This window comes from Kogia breviceps, chromosome 14 (genome assembly GCF_026419965.1).
Source record: "Kogia breviceps isolate mKogBre1 chromosome 14, mKogBre1 haplotype 1, whole genome shotgun sequence".
Taxonomy (NCBI): domain Eukaryota; kingdom Metazoa; phylum Chordata; class Mammalia; order Artiodactyla; family Physeteridae; genus Kogia; species Kogia breviceps.
Genome location: NC_081323.1, coordinates 31899615 through 31914289, shown reverse-complemented (window position 1 = coordinate 31914289; position 14675 = coordinate 31899615). Strand labels below are relative to the sequence as shown.

Here is a 14675-nt window from a genome sequence, read left to right as displayed (position 1 = left end):
CTGTGCAGGCGGCTCTGCGCTTCTCTCTACGCGGCGGGGGCAGGGCCGGCCCACTCCGAAAGTCACGTGACCTGGGAGGCACTCACGCCGTCTCGCGTGGGTCCCTCCCCGTCTCCAGCCCATGGGCAGTACAGCAGGTGGGCGGGTCGCCGGATGGGGTGGAGCCCCTGGAGGAGCGGGGCGGAGAGAGAGGGCAGGGAGGTGGAGGGGCGGGGCGCTAGGAGGCGGCAGGAGGAGGGGGAGTGGCGGGAGGAGGTTGCATGAGAGGTCGCGGCTCGGGGAGAGGGCGCGGCGCCTTCACGTGCCGCAGGAAGCGGTTGTTGGATCCCCAGCAGCGCCTTGCAGAGTCGGCGGCTGAGTTCGTTCTGGGCACGCGGCAGGCGGGCGAGCAGTGAGGAGCTGAACCGGAAGCCGTCTGTATTCCGAGAGCCTCCGAGCCTCGGGCTCCGGCCGCCGCTCCCGGGTGTGTGCATGCCGTCGGCCGTTCGCCGGCGACCCCAGGGTATGGGCCCTCGCGTCCCAGAGGCTTCACGTCGCTACTCCGAGCCTCCGTTTGTCCTCATTTCTCCCATACGCCCAGCGGACCCTGAGCCGATCTCTCATCCGATGTCTTCTGGTTCAGTTTATGCAGTGTAGACAACGTCCAGAAATGAGACAGATCCTCTGCGCAGTCATCATCTGGAACAGCGGTCCCCAGCCCTTTTGGCACCAGCGACCGGTTTCGTGGAAGACAGTTTTTTTTGGTGGTGGAGGGGTGACGGTTCAGGCAGTAATATGAGTGATGGGGAGCTGCATATGAAGCTTTGCCCGCCGCTCACCTCCTGCTGTGCGGCCAGGTTCCTAACAGGCCGTGGACCGGTAGTGGTCCACGGCCCGGGGGTTAGGGACCCTTGATCTAGAACAACCCCTCTCTTACTGTCTCTGTCATAGCCTGTAAAGCATTTCCTGAAGCGGCTGGAATGCAGTGTGGACACGGGGAGCAGGGCCGGGGTAGGAGAGTCCAGGCAAGGAGGTCTCGGACAGCAGCCTCTTTTCCATGCTGTCGGGGATGGGGGGAGGAAAGGGAGCATTTGAAAATAACTGTACTTACCATCCTTCAGCGTCTGTGTTTAGGGCTATAAGCACTTCCACAGAGTGGGAGGCCTTGCCCTGATGGACCCAATGTCACTGGTAGAAGGAGACCAGGGCCAGGAAGCCTGGTGGTGGTGTGGCAGAGGACGGTGCTCAGCTTGCCTGGGCCTGGCTCCTCCTCCACGCAGGGCACATGCCACCCGCCCTCCCTGCCACCTACTGTGACACCTGGCACTGTGCCCACCTGACCTCCCTGGGTGTAGTCAGCACACAAGCCAGACCTTGGGGAAGTGGGTCGGCCACTGTTCACAGTGGAGCCCAAACAGAACAAAGCAGTTCTACCATCTTTCCCACCCTACTTTCTAGCTTCTGATTTGTACAAACCCATACAATCTCTACTTTCTGCTGCAGCTAAAAAATACGGCAGGACTCTGCTGGTTCCAGAACAGCCCTGCCCTCCTCACACACCTATGGGCTCTTCCTACCTCCAGGTGCACCCAGAAGTGGATCCTGCTGTCACTCCTCATCTCAGGAGGATTTCCAGAAGCCATCTCAGTTCCTGGAGGCTGGGCTCAGCCCCAGCTGCACACGCTGAATTTAGTCTTTCTCCAGCCTAGGACTCTCCTGCCCTCCCTCACTTGGGGCCCTGACTTCCTCCTGCAAATGGATCTCCTCCCTGCAACTTCCCCAAAACTGGTCCCAAGTCTCAGGATAATAAGAACAGAATGTGCTTGATGGTTACAGAAGGTGGGTCACTACTACCCACCCCCAGTTACTGGTATTAGTCACTTCTCACAAAACTCTGTGGGGGGGGGGTAGTATTATTACCCCCTTTATACAGATGAGGAGACTGAGGCACAGGGAGGTTAGCCACCTTACCCAAGATCACACAGAGAGCAAGACAGAGCCAGGGTATAACCTCCACAGCTCAGTTCTGCGCAGACCACATGCCTCCCCAGCTACAGCAAAACAGAGCTGTCTCCTGTCAGATCAGGTAAACGTCAAAAGGGAACTAGAGAGGGTGTGATTAAATAGCATCCTAGAAATTCCATGTCTGGTTTGCATGAGTCCAAAAGTGAACACTGAGAAGTTGCAGTTTCTAAGATGCTGGGGGGACATGGGAGGACTTCTCACAAAAGCCCAGGGATCTAGGCCTACTGCCTGCCTGGCCGCGTCACTTCCATCTCTCACCTCTGAGCTCTCTGGGGCCCGGGCCTGGGCACGGGTCTGCCGGTGGCCGCTATGAATACTGGTGTACAAGTATCTGAGTCTCTGCTTTCATTTCTTTTGGATATGTATCTTGAAGTAAAATTGCTGGATCGTATGGTAATTCTGTGTTTACCATATCTGTTTTCCATGGCAGCTGCACCATTTGGATATGTATCTTGAAGTAAAATTGCTGGATCGTATGGTAATTCTGTGTTTACCACATCTGTTTTCCATGGCAGCTGCACCATTTTCCATTCCCACCAGCAGTGCACAAGGGTTCCAACTTCTCCACATCCTCACAGATGGACTGAAACAATTTTAAGCAAGGGATTTTTACACATACACAGTGTCTTCAGCATGATATTCTATTTATTAAAATCCTAAATAGTTTCAAAAAATAGTCCTCAGTCTTCAGGATGTGAGCCCAAATAAAATGTCTCTTCTAAGAAAAGCCTATATGATAATTCATGATAGGAGATGGGAAACATACGAACAAATTGCACCTTATTTTCGGAAAGAGTTCAGATTCCATTAAAACATATGTTTTAAAAATACATATATCTTCTTATCATGAGCATCACATTTGGATAAACTTAATCTGGCCACAAATGCTTTGAAATCAACTTTGCTTCAACACAGAATGTCAAAATAGATGATGCACTGCTTTTTATAGGACAATTTCATATAAAACGTTAACACCACTGCAGTCTTACTTTGTCACTAACAAGGATCCTGTCTAAGTGTTTAAAAGAACACATGAAGTACTTAGAATGTGTTAGAAGTCCAAGTAGACGTAGAAGCAGCATATGTGGAAAAGAGCAGCCAGGATTCTGTGTTCTGCCCAAGTTAGTTAGCGTTCAGTGCTGAAAGGACTTCTTTATGTAGGGTCATAATAGCTTTAGTGATTGACCAAGTGAATAAACTGGATATGATTATTATAAGTTTTATCTTCAGTTCCCTTTAGAAATGCTACCTGATCAGGTTCCAAGGTAGGAAGTACATCAGGCTATTCAAAGAAGCTTTGGAAAACAAGGAAAAAACCACCAAGAGCCCAATGCAAAACTAACAAAGAACAAAGACAACTCACATATGTGTACACATGGCAGAGACAAGAGAATACTATAAAAAACAATGATAAACCAATGAATACAACAAATTGACCCGAAGTTAAACATAACCTGTGATGTCGCAGAAGTTTGCATGGGAAATGCAATCTCAGGGGCAGTTGGAATAGATGTTTATCTCCAAGTAACGCCCTGTAGCCATCCTGAGGAAGTGGAGTGAACAACTTAAAAGTAATTATGTTAGCGAAAATTTGGAAACCATTCACTCGCCCAAAAACAGACAACTGAATAATTTATAATATATCCATGCACATTTAAAAAAATGTTTAATGGAACTTGTGGTAATCATTCCACAATGTATATGTTTATCAAATCATCATGTACACTTTAAAGATAGACAATTTGTCAATTATACTTAAAGCTGGAAAACTGTTGAATTGTTTGATGCAGTGCTCACTATATTATAATGAATAAAGAAGGTACGCTATTTTACCCAGGAAATGATCTGATTTAAAAGCAAATCTTTAGAACCGGATCTGAAGGAACTCGCCACATCAAGTTCTAAACTGCCCAGGGAGGGGCGGAGAAGCTATGCCCCGCCCGCCGCCGGCCGCCCCGCCCACCCGACGCTGAGGAGGGGTGGGGCTGGGGCCTCAGGTTCCGAGGCACTCACCGCCCACTGGCTGTCATAATCTCAAATTGTCACAGTCAATCTTCCGATTGGTCCTGGGCCGTCGCCTGATGATGATGTCGGCCGCCTTCCGTGCGCCCGGAACCGCGCCTTAGTGGCCGGCGGACGCACGGAGGTAGCTCCTGCGTCCAGGCCTCGGGCTGGTGGTCGCGCGATTTGGGTGGGTCAGCCCGGCCTTCCCTCCAACCCTTTGGGCCGTGTCGCGGCGCAGGTTGGGCGGTCTCGGCTGTGCGGTCCACTGCGAGGTCAAGTTCCGGTGGGTCAGGCCGAGCGTATTAGGGCAGCTGAGGCTCCATCAAGAGTCTGAGTTTGGGCACGTCTTCACCTGCCTTCAATTTGGGCAAAATATCCGGACTTTACACTAACTTCTCACAAGCCTAGGTGGTGAGTTTTAAATGTTTAAAACATCCATTTTTGCGAGAACTCGGGATGTTTCAAAGCAGCATCTACTTGGAGACTTCACTGGTCAGGTCAGGCACAGGTCGGCCACTCTGTGGGGAAAAGGCCACTCCTCGAGGTAACCGCAACTTGAATGCCCCTTACTTCTGGCTGCGAAAACAGAGTCCTGATTCTTTTTTTTTTGTGGTACGCGGGCCTCTTATTGTTGTGGTCTCTCCCGTTGTGGAGTGCAGGCTCAGCGGCCGTGCGTCACGGGCCCAGCCGCTCCGCGGCACGTGGGATCTTCCCGGATCGGGGCACAAACCCGCATCCCCTACATCGTCAGGCGGACTCTCAACCACTGCACCACCAGGAAGCCCCAGAGTCCTGATTCTTAAGTGAGCTTTTAATTTAAAAAACAAGATGGGCGCACTGTATAAAAAATGAAGTCCAAGGACATTCGGCAGCAAATGCCTTGTCTCCACGTTAAAACCCTAGAACCCAATCCCTAAGGACAGCTGTCCTTACGTTTTCGCCAATCCTTCCAGAAGGTCCGTGCAAACAGAGCAAGCCTATATGGAATCTTTAAAAAAAAAAAAAACCAACACAAAGCAGTTTCCTCATCTGTAAAATGAGGTTGAAAATGGTGCGAAGTACCTTGAGCAGTTCTTGGGATGTCCTCGCTGCCTGTGACAACCGTTGTTAATATTCCACAAAGTGTTTGAACTTCGTTTTCTGACTACCAAAGAAACTCAAAGATTGTTTCATATTCGTATCATGGACAGGTCTGCCTCTCCTTTTCAAGCCCCCTTCTGAGGGGCTGCGAGCCCCTGCTGTGCTGAAGTGCAGGCCTGAATGCTAGCTTTTAACAGTCTTTTTCTTTGGGTTCTGAAATTCTGAATAAAACCACAGCAGCCTTGTGTGTTTGGGGTTGGCTGGGGGAGTGTTTGAGGGAGGGGACACCTGGTGGGAGGGGACGGCCCAGTTGCCTTGGCTGGGCCTGCAGGAGAGGAGTGCAAGAGCGTGCACACACACATACGCGCACACCATTCCTTAGAGAGACCGTGAAATAGCTTATCTTCAGGCGAAAGCAGGAGATTCAGGTTAAAGCCTTGTCCTTTCCCCTCCCACCTGCCCTTAGTTAGAAGGCAATGTTCACACTTCATACAAGTCACGGTAAATAAGCCGACTGACCCATCCCCTGTCACACCTGCCTCTCTGAACCGGGAGGCGACAACTCAACAGTAATTGCGAGGCCCCAAGCAAGACGGTGGCAGAGGACAGGCAGGGAAGTGTCTTCATGTCTGGATCCAAGTTGCATCTATATTTAGTTTAGGGTGGTTTTCCCAGAGAAGTTTCAAGCCCATCTTGTGCCTCATTTCAAGGAGGAAGCAGGTGAGATCCTGATGTAAGCAGCTTTTGGCAGGAAAGAGCTCTCCGAAGGGGCACCCTTTTGTCTTGTCACTTTAGCAAAGCTATATTGTCACTAACCTTAAACTAGGCTCCCCCATGCTCTACTCATCTCCTGCCCTAGCACACCTATCGAATTTTGATCACACAATATCTTGCCTAACCTGTTGGTTCTTTCTATAGATCTAAGAAATAAAAATGAAGAATAATTAACAGGTGTACAGATCTATTCCCTAACTTCCCCTCAGTAATGGCACAAATGAACTGTGAACAAGACAGCATCTAAAGAAGAGATCACATTGGGAATCCCCTGGTGGTCCAGTGGTTAGGACTTGGCACTTTCACTGCCAGGGCCTGGGTTACATCCCTGGTCGAGGAGCTAAGATCCTGCCAGTTGCATGGTGCGGCCAAAAATTTTTTTTTAAATAAAAAATAAAGATCATGAGTTGACAAGCCTGCACACTGGGGGAGATGGCTACGAGTCTGATACCCTAGCTCCATGATTAACTGACATTACGTCCCCCTTTCTCTTTAAAACTTTCATGGCAGGGACTTCCCTGGTGGCGCAGTGGTTAAGAATCCGCCTGCCAATGCAGGGGACACGGGTTTGATCCCTGGTCCAGGAAGATCCCACATGCCGCAGAGCAACTAAGCCCATGTGCCACAACTACTGAGCCTACACTCTAGAGCTGGCGTGATACAACTACTGAGCCCATGTGCCACAACTACTGATGCCCGTGCACCTAGAGCCCGTGCTCTGCAACAAGAGAAGCCACCGTGATGAGAAGCCCGTGCACCGCAACAAAGAGTAGCCCCTGCTCGCTGCAACTAGAGAAAGCCCACGCACAGCAACGAAGACCCAACGCAGCCAAAAAAATAAGTAAAGAAAAAATAAGTTTTAAAAAAGAATTGAAAAAAAAAAACCATCCATGGCGGAGCAGCATCTTTAGAGGTGGATTTCAAGGACACGAGTCTGCCTTCTCCCCAGATTGCCATCTTTCTGATCAAAACAACATGTTCCATTTCTACCAACACTTCCCTCTCGAGTATTGATTTTCAAGCATTGAGCATCTGGAGCCGAGTTCAGTTACACTGATGTGCTTGGGAAGTCGAGGAACAAGGTCTTTCTGGCCTCGCCTCCTGATGGGCAGGACAAAATTTTCTCCTTAGGAGACGGCAGCGGGGATCTGTGCTTCATGTCAAGCTGGTCAGTTCTGAGGCCCATTCCAGCTAAGAAGGGGCACATGTCCCCTCTGTCGCCTGGGCCTGCGCCTAGGCCCCGGCCACACTCATTTCCGGGTTCCCAGCCACCTGTCTACGGACCAGCATTCTTCTTTATCTCTACCAGTACAGCAGGGACCAAGCACCATGGCTATTCAAGTTGAAATTAACTAGAATAAAGTACAAACCCAGCGCCCCTGTCACACAAGCCACATTTCAAGTGGCCGGGGGACATGTCCACTCACCAGGCCCAGTGGGACAGCCTGATGCCCACCTGCTCCCAGCACTAATGGGCCCACCCCACTCCGCTCCTTTCCTATTTCTAGAGGCCACCATACTGTTTAGAGTTTACTAGTCTGTGGCAGAAATTGGGCTGAGGGTAGGGTAACCAGCTAGTTCCAGTTTTCCTGGGACTTTCTTGATCACAGCATTGACAGCCTCATCTGGGAAGCCCCAGTCCCGGGCAAACCAGGGTGCTCGGTCCACCCACAGAGCAAGTGATGTCTGACCGAGCTCTCAGTGGGATGGGGTCAGAGGGCAGTTCATGCCCTTCGGTGGGGACACCTTGATGACATGTGGTGCTCACTTGTAAATAAGACAGTCCTGGATTCACCTAAATACCCCCGAAGCCTCAAGTGTTAGAAGGCTCTGTGCCTGGACCCCCTCAGCCAGGCTGGAGCCCCTCTGGCCCCCCGTGCCCACCTCCATCACCCCTGAATTTCTCAGTCATGAGCCTTTGGAAGGGAGCATTCTGTAAGAGGAGTTGGCTGTCTCTGAACCTGGGATCTTTTCTCTCCTGGGGCACTTGAGTGGGTCTTCTGAGGCCCCCAACACTGCTGAGATCTGGCCTTGGAGAATGGACCTCCTGCTCTGGGGGGGCTCTTGCTCCCCTAGGAACTCTATGAACCCTGAGGACCATGTCTGCCTTCCTCTTAGCCTCTCCCAGGGGCCAAATCACCCAGCGCCCGAGACAATCCCCAGGCAGGGCTCCAGGCTCAGGCCTGCATCTCAGCCAGGAAAACTGACCAGGGCTTGCCCTTAAGTACAAGCTGCCCCCCTTACAGCAGCCTCTGTCCTGCCTCCTGCCCTGTTCCTGTCCCACCAGCACTCCATCCAATCCCCAGCGTCAGGCCCCTTTGCTCTATCAGAGGGGAGTGAGATCCTTCCCGACACAGCAGCAATGCCCACCTTGCCCAGCCATCCCCAGTGGACGCCACAGCCCCAGGCTAGAGGTCCCTGCTATCTGTGCAGCCTACACATCAAATGCCCCCATTCCTAATCCTAACCCACACCCCTAGCCCGACCTTTTGTCACAGATTTACCAAGGAAGCCACGTGTCCACAAGATCTCATCTATTAATCAAAGGATGATTGAAACTTCTACTTTTCTGTCTTTACTTTGGAGAAATGCAGTTACAGTTGGTCCTCAGGGTCAATAAAACCAGCATCCAATTCTGATGCCCCTCAGCCCCACCTCAGTACTTCCTTCCTCTTAAAAGCAGTTCTCCTTTCTCTTTGTAAGGGAGTAGTCAATGTAGCGGCTTCATTTACAAGCAATTATTAGCTAACTCCAGGTATCTCACCTGTTCTCATCCATGTAACTCCCAGCACCTCATTAGGGGATTCTGTTGTGCTCTAAAGTATCTTAATGGACAGCTAGGTTGTTTTTGTAAAATGCCAATGCCAGTCCCACCCTCAGATATTCAGAAGTAGTTGGTCCGGGATGTGCAGCCTGGTGATTTTTCAAAGTGTCCCAACCGATTCCTGTGTGTGCAGGCTGGGAGCCCGGCTCCCGTACACCTGTGTGCACACCTTTGCCTGGGGCAGGTGCTCAGCCCTGGACCTCAGCCTCTGCAGTGCCTTCTGCTGAGCTTGTTGCCTTTAACCCTCCTTCTCTTGCTGCCCCTCCCCAAAACCTACCAAACACATCAGGCGAGGGGTAAAGAAGCAACATTCATATTATCGTTTTATTCATCAGAATTTCCAGAGACAGGGTCTCTACTGGGCAAGTAGAAAAATAGAGAATTCTACTACTTTGGAAAGGCAGCTATGACAAACAAGTGTACGCCGAGAAAAGGGCCCCTGGGACTCGAGGGAGCACAGAGCTCTGTCTGGGGGTGTCTCCCCATGCCACTAGCAGGCCCAGTCCTGGAACCGGAAGCAGTCGCTGGCAATCTTCCACACCGTGTTGCTGGGCGAGGCCTGGGCTGTCAGGATGAAGTTCTGGTTGAAGTCCCGCTGTTTGTTGCCCTCAAACTTCACTGTCCCACAGATCACCACGAGGACTGTGGTCTGGCTCGGGGTGGCTTCATCATGAACGGGCTGGCAGTCTACCACGTTGATTTGGAACTCACTGGAAGGCAGCATCTCAAAAAACTCACTCAAGGACTCTTGTCCCGAGACGGCATTGCCGTTCCACACCAAGGTGGCCGTGCCCATGTACAGGCGGGACAGCAGCCGCCGTCTCTTGTCCATGGTGGTGTAGTACACATTCACGAACTCCTCAGCAGCGCGGCAGGCCTGGTCCACGTAGGTCTTGAAGTCCACGGACGCCATCTCTGGCCCCGCTGAGGAAAGCCTCCACTCAGGTGCTTCCTGTACCTGGGGGAGCCGGGCTGTGGGGCAGGAAGGTGTAAGAGACCTTGTGTGAATGCCACTGCCCATCCTGCCAGACAAATGAATACTCCTCCTCCTCTGTTGGTGGCAGAACAACTACACATGGTGGAGAGATGATTCTAGGCGCACACTGTTGCTGACGCCTGGTCTGACTAGGCCTCAGTTCGCTCACTTTAAACGGGACCATCCCCAGCTGTGCATAACTGCAATGTTGGATGAAAAGAAGCCGTGTACACCATGTGCTTAGTTAAAAAGCCTGAGACCCACATGGTCCGCAACGGTAGCTATTACTATGAATTTTAACGGTTTCATTTTATAAGCTGTAGTACATCTGATAGTGGAAGGCCGCTTTTTCCTAGAAGCATGGAACAGCTGTGACTGCCCTAGAGAAGCAGGTAAAGGGACTTTCCTGGCGGTCCAGTGGTTAGGGCTCCAAGCTTCCACTGCAGGGGGCATGGGTTCAATCCCTGGTTGGGGAACTAAAATCCCACATGCCGCGCAGTGCGACCAAAAAAAAAGAAAAAAGAAAAAGAAAAAAATAGAGAAGAGGATAAAGACGCTGCACCCTGGGGAAGGGAACAGTGGCCCAACAAAGGCCAATCAGTCTATCCTCAGCTCACCTACAGGGTCTGTGAGGGACGAGGCAGGTTTCCTAAGAGGATAAGAGAACAAATGCCATGAGGAGAGGACGGGACCAAAATGGTGGCCACAGTCCTCGTGACGGGCTCTAAGAAGCTAAGCTGGTGCTGACTGGAATGAGAAGATAAGCTGGTGCCAAGCTCTTGGGAGCACAGGGGAGCCCTGTGAGCCGAGGAAAGACAGGCCAGATGGAAGAAATTCTATGGGGTGCGGGGTGGTTGGCAGCAAGTTACAATTTCAACTGTAGCCGAAATGTCACATTTCCTTAAAAAAAGGTCCAAGGGCTTCCCTGGTGGCGCAGTGGTTGAGAATCCGCCTGCCGATGCAGGGCACACGGGTTCGTGTCCCGGTCTGGGAAGATCCCACATGCCGCGGAGTGGCTGGGCCCGTGAGCCATGGCCACTGAGCCTGTGCGTCCGGAGCCTGTGCTCCTCAAAGGGAGAGGCCACAACAGTGAGAGGTCCACATACCACACACAAAAAATAAAATGAAAAAAAAGGTCCAAAAGCACTAAGAAAAATTATTATTACCTTTTTTCAGGGTATGGTACAACTATTATAGCTGTATTCTTTTTGGCACGATTAAAATATTTCACTAAACAAAAATCCAACAGAGGACAACATTATTAAAATAGTAGATGGGTTTAGATTTACAAACTTAAATACTGGATATTTTTTTAAATTTCAGCAACCTTAAAAAGAAATCATCTTATGAAAGAGATAAAAGATCCCAGGCAGGGTTGGGAAGGAGTCAGGCACTCTTAAGGGCGGAGGAAGGTGTAGGCCTGAGCCTCCAGGAGAGAACTAGCCAGGCTGGGCGGGAGCTCCCACCTAGAAAGCAGCGCTGGGTAACGAGCGCTGATGCGGGGTCCAGCCACCCGCTCGGGGACCTCAAGTCCAGCCTCGCAAACACTCACTCCAAGCTCCTATTTCCTAGTGCTTTACATTCGTACACCACGTCCTTTAATGGTCACCGAGAACGGATGAGGGTGTTACTGCTGTAACAACTTCGCTAATGAGAAAAGAAAACTTACGTGTGGATGGAGGTCACACCCCTGATCTGTCACTACAAGAACTTGTTGCTGGGACGACGCGGTCCTCTCACTGGCTCCTGCCCTTCTGGGGTCCAGTCTGGGGCTCAACGTTCCAGGACAACCAGTTTGTCATTTCCCCCTGCGGGCCCGTCTCCCTCGCTGGACTCCCCATCAACCGGCGTCCACGCGATTCCCAGCACCTCGGGCCTCCGCCTCTCGAACGCAGCTCAACCAGCTGCCCGCCCGGGCGTCCGCAGGGAGGGAGGTCGTTCCTGCAGGGCTGCGACTGGCCCAAGACCCGCTTTGGTACCAGCCGGCATCCCCACCACACGGGGGCCACCTACTTGCTGTGGGAGGTACCGACCTACGTGGGGGTCACCTACTTGAGCTAGGGGCACTTACCTGCACGGGGTCACCTACCTGCGCAGAGATCACATACCTGCGCTGGAAGGGGATCACTTAACTGAGTCGGGGTCACCTACCTACGCGGGGGTCATCCATCTGCGCGGGGGTCATCCATCTGCGCGGGGGTCACCTACTTGAGCAGGGGGCACTCACCTGCACGGGGTTACCTACCTGCCCAGAGGGCACCTACCTGCGCTGGGTGGGGGTCACCTACCTGAGTGGGGGGCGCCGACCTGCGTGGGGCACCTACCTACGCAGAAGTGACAGCGGGGCGGCGGCCCTAGTCAGCACCGGACAGTTTGGGCCTCAGTCAGCCGGGTAGGCGTGGGCGAAACGACACGGGTCAGCGCAGGTCGGCGTGGGCGGCTCCGGTCACGCGGGCCGCGGCAGAGCAGACTTTTGGGCCGGGCCCGCCGAGGCTCCGTGCTCCTCCGCTGATCGTCCGAGGCGGCCCAGGAAGAGCCGCCTCCAACGAAACCCTTGCTCCCAGCAACAGCCTGGTCCCGTCGGCGCCTACGCTGGCTCCCGCGCGCGGCCCGCCGGCTCCGCGCAGACGTTAGCGCCCGGCCTCCGCCGCCGCCCCGTGACGAGCAGCTGTGCCAGCCAGTGGGACGGCGTACCGCAGGCTAGCCCCGCCCAGGTGTGGCAGAGGCGAGGCGGCTTCCGGGAGAGACGCTTTCCCAGAAGACCACGGCAAATCCGCACTCGAGTCTTCATTGGTCAATCTGGGTCACAGACGCCGGCCCGAGGTTAGGTGGGGTCTTTGATTGGGCGAAGCTTCGCAAGTCCCGTCCCCGACTCTCGGGGCGGGTCTGTCTCGCTGCTGCGCGAAAGCCGCCGGGCATGACAAGTTTATTGATGCTGCCGCGTTTTCAGAGTGTGTGCGTTACCCCCACCTTGGCTACGCTAGGGCGCACCTTTGCCTGCTTTCCTCAGCGAAAGCTTGCTCTCAGTGTTCAGGACAAGTTTAGAAACTGGGTGGGCTCTTCCATATAGGCGACCCCTCCGCCCCCAGTGAAAAGTGTGGATTATAAACAAATAAGTTGCAGGCTAAGTAGAAAGGTGAATAGAACTCGCATCTTTGGAGCCGTATTCACACTTTACAAAGTCCGAGCCAGTGAAATTGGAGTTTAATGTACAAAACTCCGAATCTCTAGAATGAAAAATGCGAGTTGACCTGCATGTCCACTGGGTTGGATGTCGCACTGCTTTTAAGTTTCCTTATGTTTCCCATGTAAGCCCTTGTCATTTCATTCTCATAGCTTCGGGGCAGGTATCATTATTCCTGATTTTATAGACGAGGAGGCCGAGAGACAGAAATTAAATGACAGCTTGGAGTCACAGAGCCACTTCAGTCCTACAAAAGCTGGTTAGGAGGACATTAAACCAGCGCTAAGTTCTGGTGAAAACACAAGGCTTTAAGCCTGAGAGGCAGCAGAGCCAGCAGCGGGAGGATGGGTGGACAAGAAGCCTTCAGATTTGTGTCTCCAGCATCTAAATTGTGCCTGACCCACAGCAAGGGCGCGATAAATACTGTCTGAATGAACAGACAGGGCTGGGTTCAATTCATTGCTCCACAACATTCTAGTTGTGATGACTCCTCTCTAACATTTAATCCATTGTTCTTGGAAGAAAGCCTGTTTTTTACTCCCCCTGTGGTCCTTGAGTTTGGGAGGTTAGAGACACCGCTGGCTCCAAGGGCACAATTCTGGAGTGGTGGGATGCCTGGTTAGGGCCACTGAGCCTAGAGAAGGAGTTTGCCAGGGGATTTTGGAAAAGATGATGTTTGTCTTTCTCCTTCTGGACATGTGATGTGTGCTGCTGCAGCCATCTTGCCACACTGAGGGTGGTGCCCTGGTACCATGAGGCAGACCAGAGAGATGGGGAGAAATCAAGAGTTTGATGACTGTTGGAAAGCAAATCAACTCTGAAGTTTAGACTTTGTAATTTCAAGAGCCAGTAAATTCCCTTCATTTTTTAATACTATTAAAAGTTGGGCATAAACGTATTTGTAAGTTAATTAGTGTACTAGCAGAGTGATTGTGCAAGTGAGTTAACCTACCTGAGGCTCAGTGCCTTACCTGTAGAAAAGGGATAGTAATGCCATCATTTCCTTGGGTTGATATGAGGAGCTAATGGAGGAGGATGTGGTCAGGGCTTAGCCCAGGGCCAAGCACAAAGCAAGCATCCAGGAAACGTTGGTGTATTTTGACATTGTGCATCGACAGCAACTTCCTTATTTGCCAACAATCCTTCCAACAACTGGCTTTTAAACTTGGGACAAGTGTACTGACAAATTGGTAGGATTTGTCACCAAATCACATGGGCGCCTTCGGGAAGATGAGCCTGGCTTGAGCAGCCGTGGAACCAATGACCCATTTGCCTCGTGGAGTCTGTCCAGGGAGGAAGGACACAGCTGGTCAGACACGCTGAGCTGCTGGCAGCTCTGAAGACAGGCTGGGATCTTTGGGTCTGTAAACACAGGGCCAAGCTTTCCGAGTTGTCAGCGTAGTTCTCTGGTGCAGGATCTAATGACGTTTGTTTGCTGCGAGAGGCTGCGTGACTTGGAGCTGATCTCCGGGGGTCTACGGTGATGGCTAGGCAGTTGTCCCTCCAACACGTTGCCTCCAAAACAATCATGTGTTGTTTTTTCCCCTGCCTTAGAGGAATCATCTGAGCTGCTGCTGGACCAGGGTAAGCTGGGGCTGCATTTCTGGAAGGTCACTTGGGACGAGACTTTTAGGGAGATTCTGGGAAGGCAGGGAGAATGGAGGCTCGTTAGCTTAGGAGCTGAGCTGTGGCTGGAGCCCAGAGGGGAGATGTAAGCAAGAGAGAGGGAGGGATGGAGAAGGGCAGCTGGAGTGAGGTACGTGTGCACAAACCTACACACTCTCTCTCTCTCTCTCTCTCTCTCTCTCTCTCTCTCACACACACACACA

At 52.1% G+C, this 14675-nt stretch overlaps 1 protein-coding gene across 2 annotated transcripts; it reads right to left on the bottom strand.

Annotated features, from left to right (window-relative positions):
• Positions 1 to 8996: 8996 nt before the first annotated feature.
• NXT1 (nuclear transport factor 2 like export factor 1) lies at positions 8997 to 12335 on the bottom strand. 2 transcript variants are annotated; one of them, XM_059037917.2, is made up of 2 exons: positions 11987 to 12335; positions 8997 to 9658 (listed from the first exon to the last, which is right to left on the bottom strand). In XM_059037917.2, exon 2 carries the CDS (start codon positions 9597 to 9599, stop codon positions 9177 to 9179), a length of 423 nt encoding a protein of 140 aa, XP_058893900.1. In that variant the 5' UTR covers positions 9600 to 9658; positions 11987 to 12335; the 3' UTR covers positions 8997 to 9176. The 2 variants fall into 2 exon arrangements, with proteins under 2 accessions (XP_058893900.1, XP_058893901.1); XM_059037918.2 differs by having other exon boundaries at positions 11332 to 12297.
• Positions 12336 to 14675: the final 2340 nt, after the last annotated feature.